This window comes from Mytilus trossulus, chromosome 4 (genome assembly GCF_036588685.1).
Source record: "Mytilus trossulus isolate FHL-02 chromosome 4, PNRI_Mtr1.1.1.hap1, whole genome shotgun sequence".
Classification (NCBI taxonomy): domain Eukaryota; kingdom Metazoa; phylum Mollusca; class Bivalvia; order Mytilida; family Mytilidae; genus Mytilus; species Mytilus trossulus.
Window position 1 is genome coordinate 66198316 of NC_086376.1, and position 12169 is coordinate 66210484.

The window sequence follows — 12169 nt, forward strand, 5'->3', positions numbered from 1 at the left end:
ATATCTTAATAATTCTTAATTCAGTTTTGAGGTTTAAGGATGTACTTAGGTGAGGTTTTGGAAAATTTTACTGGAAAATAAAAGGTTTTGATGTATTATTGATCACAATTAAAATGTTGTATATTAACTCGACAAACAGATATCTAGATAAATGGAAAATTCTGTTTGCGAGACGGTGTAAAAGAGAATCGAAATATGCCAAAGCGACATTTAAACTCATAAGTCGAAAATACACTGACAACGCAAATGCCAAAAAAAGAAAGAAAAACAAATCTGACAGAAAAATAACAGTATACAAAACAAAACATAGAAAACAAAAGACTAAGCAAAACAACCCACCCCAAAAGCTGGAGGTTAGGTGGGGGTTTGGTGGTGGTGGTGGTGGTGGTGGTGGGGGGTAATCTTTGGTGCTCCAGAAGGGAAAGCAGATCCTGGTCCACATGTGGCACCCTTCGTGCAATTTGTCTAATTTGGTAAATCACATTCGGGTGAAAGAGGACGGGATTGTTATAACGATAATTGGAACATATCCGTGGTCATCTAAGAAACAGATATTCCCTAACGGTCGACCAACTCGTGATGGCGTCCGTGAAGTTTACGAATGGATTATTGCAACTTTGCCACTTGGAACTCTTGGTTTAATATCTTCCTTGTGAGTAGCAATCTTCTATCAAGAAAATCAGGAATGGAAATACAAGCGCTTGGATATTGTATCAAATTCGAAATACTCTGTATGTAGGGCTGCTGCTGAAATGTTGCTACATAGAAATGGAAAGTTCACAATTAGGAAGCTGAAATCCTCCTTTTTATTTTCAAATGACCCTCTTTGTCAATTTCTAGATGAAAGTAAATATATAAGTAAGACTTAAGGATGTCTGCTGGTCATGTTTTTGAATTCTTGTCATATTTTCGATTTTCTCAGGTTTTATCCATACAAATGTATTAAATTTTTTTTTACACGACACCCCACTTTTGTCTTCATAAATCTGTTCAATAGATCATTTCAGATTTAGTGATCCGGCGGCATGAAATCCTTGTTTTTTTTTCTTGGTTTAAAGGGTAAAAAACAATTCCAATGTTAACAAATAGTAAAGTCTGAAGAAAACCCTTTTCCCGCCATTTTCTAAATGTCTCGTATTTTGAAAACTACACACGAGACTAATGATTTTATTACTTTATTTTGTTTAAATATCAAAGTTGTTTTCATTTTAAGCAACCACATGAAATCCTTGTTATTTTAAATTAGAGCAGCAGACATCCTTAAATGTATCTGTTGTATCCTCTATCTCAAGTTCGATGGGATAGATTCGTTACACATAGTTACCAAAATTTAAATTATCTAGGGAGAGAATATCATCTATACAGCGAAAAGTGGAATGAAAGGATACTGCTAACTTCTTTTCTTTCTTCATAAGAAGTTCCTTATTGAAGGCAACCTCATATGATAAAAGAACAAGTCGATAAGAAGTGGAACACAGTGGGTTTCCATGAGAATGCCGAATGTTTGTTGAAAAACACGCCATCCAAACGTAATAATATGTTGTCAATCAAGCATCTAGATAAAGTTAGTTTTAAAAAACATTTTGTTTTAATAAGTGGTATTTTGCAAGTCAAAATTCAGATTGACTAGCTATGTGTTGTAATTTACAACTGCAATTCCAAATTTGCAAACAAGTTGATACTCTCATATATTATATTATTATTCCTATTCTAATGCAATATACTTAATATATTTTTTCATGTATGTAAATATGTACTAGTTAATTGCAGATAGTGAATCAATGTAACTTCTAAAATTAGAAATAAACATGGAGAATTGTTTTACTAGTATTTACATATCTTATTTTGTTATAATCATGATAATTCAAGTTTAGTTATAGAAACTCCCATTTTCAGGTAAAGGACCGTAGAGCTAATCCGATATTTTTCCTTGAACAATGTCTAAAATATTCGAACATATAAACGTAGTATTCAACTCTGCGTTTTTTTTATTTAGTCAAACAGCATTTTTTTAAATTCAAAATAAAATGATATTTAATAGTTATCAATTTACCAGATACCAGGATTATAATTTAATATATTTAAAAGTCACGCACAAAAGAAATTAAAGTCTTAGTATTTCACTTCTGTTATTCAATACATTAGCAAATTTTTTTATCAATATAAAAAAAACAGTTAGTTTGTGTTAGGTCAACTACTACTATAGGCGTCTGATATAGTTATCACATGATCATGTTGAAGATCACTTTGATTTTTCTTTTGTCCTGCATTTATTGTCACGCTGGGAGGCCAGGAGGTATGTTTTCTTTTTTTCTTTTAACACATTGCTAGAGGCTGATTTTTAAGATAAGAAATTCGCCATGTAGCATTATATTATATATTTTATATGAAACTATAAATAACTTTTCATTTGCTTGCAGTTTTAAAGATGGAAATTCAGAAGAAGATCTAAACATATATTCATGCAACAATATAAAAAATGTAGATTGAACAATAGAAAGTAAAGAAATTGTATGATCAGGATATTATGATTATTATAAACAAAGTGCTTATTATCATAAGCTTAACATTAGAGCACGACATTTTTTACAGTTTTATCTTTACAATGTTGTCGGGAAAATTGTATTTTCATACCCACAAAGTTTACATCTTTATTGGAATGTAGCATTGTTTACGAAGTTATATGTTATATATTAAAAATATAAATATGGTCTGTCTTTTTCTCCAGAAAACCAAGGCGAGACGTATATTAGATGGGGGAAAACGTCATGTCCAGAGGAGTCCAGTCTTGTTTATGATGGTAGGTTGATACTACGTTTATAGTAAAAAAAAAACATTCCTTGATTAGAAACAAATTTTTTTTTTTAGGAAAATTGCTTTTAAGAAACAGTTAAAAACGAAAAAATAAAATCCTTTTTAACAGTTCGAAGCGTAGGTTCTTGATATTAAGTTTAACATTAACTTTTAACTAATATCAATTTGTGATAATTGTAATTCCTTGGCTTTCAAATATTCGGCTTTGAACTAACATGATGAAGGTAGATCTTGGAAAGCGATTTGGATGCATTGAAATTATGACGTGTTGTTGTTAAGTTTTTTTTGAAGATAATCGTAATAAGACATTACCTATAATATAATCAGAAACATGCTAGTATACTGTACCCAATTGTATGGCGATTACATATCCGCAGCACGTGCATGTTCACAATGTGTCACCGCGTATACTGAAAAATTGGAGAGAAAAATACAGATGCAAAATTGACTATCTGGCGCTTTCCCTGAACATAGTAGTTTCTATAACTAAAAAAGCAAATTCAAACATTTGTATACATACTGAGAAACGCACCGGTATGTTTATTTCACTGGTATATAAATAGATATAATATATTTTTGGAAATTCTTGTAGGATATGCTGCTGGTAAACACTACAACAAAGGTGGGTCCGGATCGAATCTTCTATGTTTACCAAAGAATCCTGAATGGAAAGATTATACAAACGGAGAGAACAGATGGAGTGGGAAACTATATGGTGTCGAATATGGAATCCTTCAACATAAGCCATATCCATACTCTTTTCACAATAAAGATACTCCATGTGCTGTATGCCAGTCTACAAGATCTACAGTTTTAATGGTACCTGGTAAAGTAACATGTTATACTGGATGGCATAAGGAATTTTCCGGATATCTTATGTCGCAGATAAGTACAAATGGTCGTATGCCATCAGAATACGTCTGTGTTGACGAGAAGCTTGAATATGTGCCTGGTGGAGATTCAGATGACAACCAGGCTATCTTGTATACAGTGGAAGCCATGTGTGGAAGTTTGAAATGTCCACCGTACGTTAATGGCAGAGAGCTTACTTGCGTTGTCTGCTCCAAATAAGATACAGACTATAATCTAAAATAAAATATGTAAACGTTATCATTTTTTCTTGTTATTCAATTTCTTAAAGAACACTTCACTTTATGATTCCATAAATTAAATGTTTATTCTTTTTTTATCTGACATATAAAGAAATTTTGGTTTCAACTCCCACAGGGCAATTTGACCTCAAATGGATTTGGCTAGTATTGCAGGTGTTTTTGTTCATATAAATCTTCATATGTTTCAGCTCTTATACTTCCTTAGCTTTCAAATATTCGGCTGTGCACTTTCCTGATGAAAGTACATCTTGGAAAGCGGTTCGAATGCATTAAAAAATATATAGAGTGTTGTGTTGATATTTTTTTTAAGATAAAAGATATTATCTGTAAAAAGTAATATACTAGTACCGTCTGCCTTATTGATTGGCCTTTTTTTTTTATATCGCATTTAATATGAACGGCTCGAGCATGTTCACACTATGCGAACTTTTGTTAGCAAGTAAAGGTATACGCAAAATAAACTTCATGTGTAAATATCTTTTCGGGCTTGACTTGTGTTCTTCATTATGTTTCATCATCTGTGAATCAGATAGTCATTATGTTTACAAAATTTGTCATCATTAAATTTATGTCATTATATGGCCTTTTACGTCTCATTTATCCCAGTTATCTTTATATTGAAGATATAAGCGAAACCAGAATGTCTGTTTCATACCTTGATCTTTTCCTGGATATTGATGACTTCAAACTTAAATCTTGAAAAACGTGGTGAATTCAACTAACCTTTGACCCCTATGCAAGTAAAACATTGTATAATTTGTGTATGGTGCACAAATTTTGTACCATAACGTACCAATTAGATTGGCAAAACTTTGAATGCAGAAGCATCATGATAACAGGATGTGTCAAATACAAAATCAGGCCAATCTGACCTTGACTCTTGAACCCTATGCTGAAGCCAAAAATCTCAAAATGTCATTGTGTCAATACTAAATTTATAGAGCAGCAACTAAATGCAGGTATAGGGTATAAGTCTCTCTTTGCGAACAACTATATATTAAAAAGAAGATGTGATATGATTGCCAATGAGACCAACTCTCCAAAAGAGACCAAAACGACATAGAAATTAACAACTATAGGTCACCGTACGGCCTTCAACAATGAGCAAAGCCCATTCCGTATAGTCAGCTATAAAAGGCCCCAAATAATGATGTAAATTAATTGAAACGAGAAAACTAACGGCCTTTTTTATTTACAAAAAATGAACGGAAATCAAATATGTACAATAAACAAACGACAACCACCGAATTACAGGCTCCTTGCTCGGGACAGGCACATACATACATAATGTGGCGGGGTTAACAATGTTAGCGGGATATCGAACCTCCCCTAACATTGGACAGTGATATAACATTACAACATGAGAACGAACTATAAAAATCAGTTAAAAAAAGCTTACCTCATCAGATGGACAAAAAATGCAAGTGGACGTGGTAGTTTAGTTTTGTATTTTTGTTTTGCTTGTTTTGTCGTTCTTTTATTACTGACCGACGTGAGAAACGCAACACTAGATTATTTTTTTAAATTCCAATTTTCAAATGTGCAAATTTTGTTAAACAAACTTATGATAAAAAATTCTTTCATTACATTACTGTTAAAAAGAATTGGCAGTTCGAAAGTTGTATTGATTACTTCATTGCTAATGTTCAAATGATGTGGTATACACTGAGACCCTGTTTTTACCCTTACCAATAAATGTATGACCGTCAAAAACAATGACTGTCTGTAACGCCAAATGATTGTCAAAAGCGTCAATCAAATCTGTTCGGCATGATTTTGCCCTTTCCCCACCCATTCAAATGTGTTTTGGCAATAATGGGGGTGAAACTTTCGGTTTTTAAATGATTTTCTGCAGTCGATCTTTTGGCAGTTTAGTTTATGTGAAACATTTATGGCCTAAGTCTGTACGCAATGGCATTCTGCAATTTGATTCGCAGTTGACGTTTTAGCAACAGGTCTCGAAAATGACGTTGTAAAATCAAATTCTATTGACGTAGCATTGTCACTAGATGCTGATCTGGTCATTGATGGTCATCAATAAATCCCTGCTAACTGTATCGTTATTGGAAGGACAGTAAGACGAGTTTCTGACATCAAGTCGGCTAGTGGTAGAACGTTCACGTTTTCCTGTTTGCAGTGTTTTTATGGGCTAATTCAGTTTTTTATTCCTCAGTCGTGGCAGTAAAGAAATGGAAAATCGTTTACTCATTTCAAGTGTGGCCAATGATTAAGAGAACTGTTTCACAAAGGAAAAAAAATGAAAAATCTTTATGGGTATCAAATTTCGTGTGTAGAAGATTCGTGCAACTTCAATATTCATGTATGTTTAATAGCCACAAGTAAGTAAGCTGTTGATTTATCCTATTAAGGAGATAGAAGTATGGTCAGCATGAATAGTAGTGGTATGAGGATAAAACCTGATTTGTTAAAAAAAATCAACAAAATAAGTGTCACGTTTTTAAAGTCAGTTAGTATATATATATCAATGTGCTTTGTCAACACAACATTTCTTAAACATATACCGTATGGCGGGTTATTTTCGCGGGTGTAAAATTTCGCGATTTTCATTGAACAAGGTATAGATATATTTTGGCGGTTATTATTTTGGCGGATTAAAACTATTATTAATACCTTTGGATGTACACCTTTAATTTAGCGGAATTTATTTTGGCGATTTAGTTCTGTCCGCGAAAATAAGCGAAAATTTGCACCCCGCGAAAATAACCCGCTATACGGTATATATATATATATATATACGGATATTGATAAAACTTTGCACAGTTTGAGAAAATTACCTTCAGATGAGCACAGATGAATGTGATCCCAGTCAAACACGAAGGAACGATAATAAAATTTACTTACTTAAATAAGTATAATTATAGCATCACCGTGTGGGGGTTAAATTTTGTTTAAAGCAGAACAGTTTTGAAATATATCAAAAGGTTGTAATTGTCTAGCGATGCATTTGCTTTTTTTTATTGTACTAATGGCATCTTTTGCATTCACTTTTTGTATAATTCTTAGTTTGCACTTCTCTGGTTATTGTTTCTTGCCTTACAATAGATTCTGACTTTATTATTGATAATACTTGAATATCTGCTTCAGTTGAGAAGGAAATAAGATAACCAACTCTGACACCGTTTCAACATAAAAATTTAAAATATAGTCATAAATATTACTTATGTCAAAGAAGTAAATAGATTACGCAACAAATGAACGGACATGTGCTCTGTCTGGAAATATAAACGTAGTCGTATGTTTAGACAGAAAAAAACTAGCGTAAAATGTATGAAATTGTTCATCCAATACTGATTTATGATGTATATTTATTTTCCAGAGTTTGCTTTTAGTTTTTTAAATAATCAACATCAGACATACTTTTCTGGGTTCAACATTTGTTCAAATCCGTTTATCCACGTCGTTATAAGGCTTTGCGTAAGGATGTATTTCTCTTTTACTGAGCTTACTGATTCTCTGAAAATAAAATTCTGTATAGAATAATGTTGTGTTTGACATTGATTATCAATTAAAGTAGTATAAAAGTACACAAAACCGAAGGATGAATGTACTATGTCTTAAACCGAGGTTAATATTTTTGTAAAATTGTCCTGTCTTCAATAATGATTTTGATTTGCCCTCAAATATCTATTCATTGTTATTTTATTTTATTGTTTTCTTTTCTTAATTGTATTTACTTGTTGTAAAGTTTTAAAGGATAAATTTAAGACAAATTCTGAAAAACTAGGCAATTGATATTCCCATGCTATTCCTCAAAAGTAAATACATATCTTCTTTCCGTTGGTTAGGGAGTTAGATGGAGGGTTGCACTTGATCAACACAATGATGAAAATAATTTAATCCAGTTTTATGTATGACTTATATTTAACAAATACAGACAATTGTATACTAGTAATTGGAAATTCTGTTTGTTAGAGAGGGTGCAAAAGAAAAAAAAAAATCATATTTTTACCTTTTATCCTGCAGTTGAATACCTGTGACATAAAATTAGAAAAAATATTAAAATAATGTTTTTTCGAAAAAATGGTTGAAAGCCGTATGGTGACCTATAGTTGTTAATGTGTGTCATTTTGGTCTTTTGTGGATAGTTGTCTCATTGGCAATCATACCACAACTACTTTTTTTATATTATAACTTTTGCACCCGAGGTCTTGACAAATGCACTAAAACTAAACTTTAAAATGAATTAAAATGACGTTTTCAGGATTTTTTTTTTTTAAATTTGTTTTAAAGAATTACATTTTTGAAACAAACATAATACCAGTCATAAGGTTTTCTGACATGAACGTCTACCTTACACTTTGGCCTTCATTGAAATATGATAGTAGATTCGGAGGGCTCTGGTGTTATGTTTGGTAAGCTTTGCAGTAACATAAAGACTGCCACAAAGAATTGTGGCAAGCATTCCGAGTAGATATTATTCAGACACAGTTTACTATTAAAATAAACAAACCGAAACACGCAGTCTTATTTTGGTAAAAATAAATGAATTTAAGTAGTCTACGTTTTTCCAACGGTTCTTTGACATCCAAAAAGCGTGATATTTCCCCATGAATCAGTCGATGCATGGGTTAATTATATATATATTTATATCGATTGAAAAATATAATCAAATTCGGTAATATGTAATTGTATGGCTATATAAAGTAGATCTATATTAGTTGATTAAGATGAAAGATTGTCTAACTGAAAGGCAGATGGATGTTAGTATAAAACAACATTCCCTTAATCTTTCTTGCTAATCAAGCTATGTTAGAAATTATATGCTTAAGCCCTATACTCTCCCTCCTTTAAATAGTTCCTTCACAAAAGGTTAGGTAATCGAAGATAAATATGGCAAATCACTGACTCTTTGCAGTAAAACTGATAGGAGTTTATAACTCGTGGAAGAGACAACGTAATTTATGATAATTCGACTCCTATTCTAAATAAATTGCATCTTGAGAATACACCAATTTACATTTGTACAATAATAGATTCTCTTCATATGTTCTGTCATTTTTGAAATATTGACTTGGTATAGCGTTGCATTCAAACCATAAATAATAATTATAAAGCTAAAATTATTCATTCTATCTTTTTAAAGATATTTCCAGTACAAGTAAATTACTTTAACATTCATAATAACGGCGAGACATGCACACTTTATTGCAAATTAAATTCTATATTGAAAACGGAGCTATAAACAATTTTCATATAAGAAAAAGGGGGGATGAGCTAGCGATAAAACCAGGTTTAATCATTTATTTATTTTTCGTAAATGCCTGTAGCAAGTCAATAATATTGCAGTTGTTTTTCACTGCCCGATGATGATAGCGTTTGGATTTGTCAGTGTTTATGAACTTCCCTTGAAAAATTGTCTTGGATTTCCCATTTCTATTATATTTTACAATTCAAAACAACTATATTCATTGTTAAAGGAGTTGCTTTTTTATGAATATAACTCAAAATCACGCTTTGTAGCATTATTTAAATGTTGCATGTCGGACATATATGCACTTTACCTTTGAGGAAGGAAAACAAATGCAAATTAAAGAAAGACAAACACACAAAACAAATTACAGGAACCTGTTGTTCAATGGTTGTTGTTTGTTGATGATGGCAATACAGTGTTTCTCGTTTAATTGTGTAGACTAGAGCGTTGGTTTTCCTGTTTGAATTGTTTTACACTAGTCATTTTGGTGTCATTTGAGCCTTTCTGTTTTGTGTGAGCCAAGGTTCTGTATTGAAGGCCGTACTTTTAACTATAATTTGTCTATTTGTAACACACTGTGACTCGGATGAAGCGTAGTCTCATTGGCACTCGCACATCTTCTTATTTCTGTAAAATATCAAGTGTCACGATCTCAACAGATTCATGTTTTCCTGAGAGTGAGGAGTTCTTTGCCAACCAGCGATTAACACACATGTTACTGTGTAAATAAAGGCAACAGTAGAATACCGCTTTTCTAAATTCATAAATCGATTGAAGAAAAAAACAAATGCGGGTTACAAAGTCAAACTGAGGGAATTGAAACACATCAAATATAAGAGGAGAACTAGGAGAACTACGACACAACAGAAACAACATAAAATGACAACATTTATTTACATGAAAGGACTAAAATAAAAATAAATTGGAGAACATATAGGACAGAGAATCACAAGAATAATACCTAACAAAAGGTACAAGGTTTAAAATATAAGCCAGACACGCGTTTTGTACACACAAGACTAAGAAGTGACGCTCAGATCAAAACGTTCGAAAACTAAAACAAGTACAAAGTTGAAAAGCATTGAGGACCAAAATTTCAAAAAATGTGTGCCTAAAACGACTAAGGTTTCTGTCTGGTATAAGAACATCTTTATTATTTAGTAAAATTCAGACTTTTGCAAGCAGTAAATTTATAAAAAATGACTATATAATAGTGGTGACAAACTACAGAATAATAAATGAAGTGTGTGAATAATTATCTATTATTAAGATAGACCCTAGGATAGGTTTATAAATTGGTGGGAAAAGCCAAATTAGGTGCCTTTTGTTTGATGAAGCTTTTGGGATTTAAATACATGCTATCAACCATTATAAAGACACTCACAGTCGTTCAACACACCTTTCATCGACTTTCTGTGTATGCTTTACATATTTGACTCTGGACGTCAAGCAAACGACAATCAACCAATCAGAATGCATCGAAGCAACACAATTTAGTTTTTATCTGTGAATTAAGTAATCATTGCGTGTATTTATTCTTGCAGTTTTTAAAGAACCATGAACATAAATTGCGATTTCGGTAAAAGCTGCAAACAAATATATATGTTTCAGAACTCAAATTACGATTTATTATCAATGCGATACATACCAACTTTTATCATTCACATCACTACAAACTTCGAAACAGTTTCTTAATTTAGTATTAGCAATGAAATGAAAAGTTTTTAATTATTGTAAACTGAAGGAAAGCAAGCATAGAAATGAATTATTTGACTATGTGAGAAGAACCATAAAGAGGATTGACCTACTTATAGAAAATTTAAGAGTGGAACATAGAATGAATGACAGCATGTTTTTTTATGATATGAATGAACATTTTAAAGACATAAAAATCAAATCATTGTGAGCCAAATCGATAGTTATATAGTTTGTTCATGTTAAAGTGAATTGTATGATTAACTCGAAGAATTCTAATTATTTGTTTTTGTCACAGCCAGGGAAATTATATTCAGTGATTGGTTTTTATGACTTAATTAATAGAAGGCAAATACTTGCACAATTGCCCTAGATTGAAATATATGTGTAGATTTTTGAAATGACTTCAATTTTTATAAATTATCTGTTTACCAAATTTTAATTTTTTTGAAATACTAAGGCTTTTCTACCTCAGGCATAGAATACCTTAGCTGTATTTGGCAAAACTTTTATGAATGTTGGTTCTCAATGCTCTTCAACTTCGTACTTTGTTTGTTATTTTAACTTTTTTTGGATTCGAGCGTCACTGACGAGTCTTTTTTTAGAAGAAAACGCGCGTCTGACGTATATATAAAATATAGTCCTAGTATCTATGACGAGTTTATTTATATTCAATATGTTAAACTATCGATTTTTATTCCAATTTTGTCAGTCAATTTAATCATATATATATATATATCCATTACTGACATATTTCAGGAAACTAGGCACGTGTCTCAATTTGTTTTTCTTATATACATTTACCTTTATTAATTAAGGTATATAGAACTCTTTTTCTGAGACAAGTTCCTTTGAATTGTGATGTAAAGAAAAAAATATAATCATATGTCGGATATTTGTCAATTTAATATCATCCTTTATCGATTAATTATATGTATGCACCCTGGGCATTTAACCTATTGGTGTTATCGTTCTTGATGAAGTTCGGGAAAAGCGCATCGAACACACTCATTTACCAAATACGTCATTCTCAACATATTTCAATATATTAACATTATTTTGGAAGACTTGAATAAATAAGAAAAATAATGCATTCTTCTTTACACTATTTTCCCAATGGTATGTTATAGCTACCTATGCGGTGTTGGTTTTGCTTATTGTTGAAGGCAATACGTTGACTAATAATATTTGTTTATAACTTTTGTGTGTTTTGGTATCTGATATGTACAGAAATCACATTGGCAATCATACAACAACCTCTTCTTATTTTTATATTGTAACATATTCTCCTTTGAAAAACTGTTTTGTCGAGGTATGTCCTTCAAGCGAAGAAAAT

At 31.7% G+C, this 12169-nt stretch overlaps 1 protein-coding gene across 1 annotated transcript; it reads left to right on the plus strand.

Moving 5' to 3' along the window:
* Positions 1 to 2226: 2226 nt before the first annotated feature.
* LOC134714118 (short-chain collagen C4-like) lies at positions 2227 to 3886 on the plus strand. Its single transcript, XM_063575365.1, has 3 exons — positions 2227 to 2296; positions 2729 to 2800; positions 3407 to 3886. Exons 1-3 carry the CDS (start codon positions 2227 to 2229, stop codon positions 3883 to 3885), a joined length of 621 nt encoding a protein of 206 aa, XP_063431435.1. The 3' UTR covers position 3886.
* The last annotated feature ends 8283 nt before the right edge of the window (positions 3887 to 12169 follow it).

What these genes read in the sequence shown, in the direction of transcription:
- LOC134714118 (XM_063575365.1), top strand. Translation starts at nt 2,227, where the DNA reads ATGATCATGTTGAAGATCACTTTGATTTTTCTTTTGTCCTGCATTTAT. An exon ending in TCACGCTGGGAGGCCAGGAG is followed by an intron (nt 2,297 to 2,728) that starts GTATGTTTTCTT and finishes CTTTTTCTCCAG; the next exon opens with AAAACCAAGGCGAGACGTAT. An exon ending in GTCCAGTCTTGTTTATGATG is followed by an intron (nt 2,801 to 3,406) that starts GTAGGTTGATAC and finishes AAATTCTTGTAG; the next exon opens with GATATGCTGCTGGTAAACAC.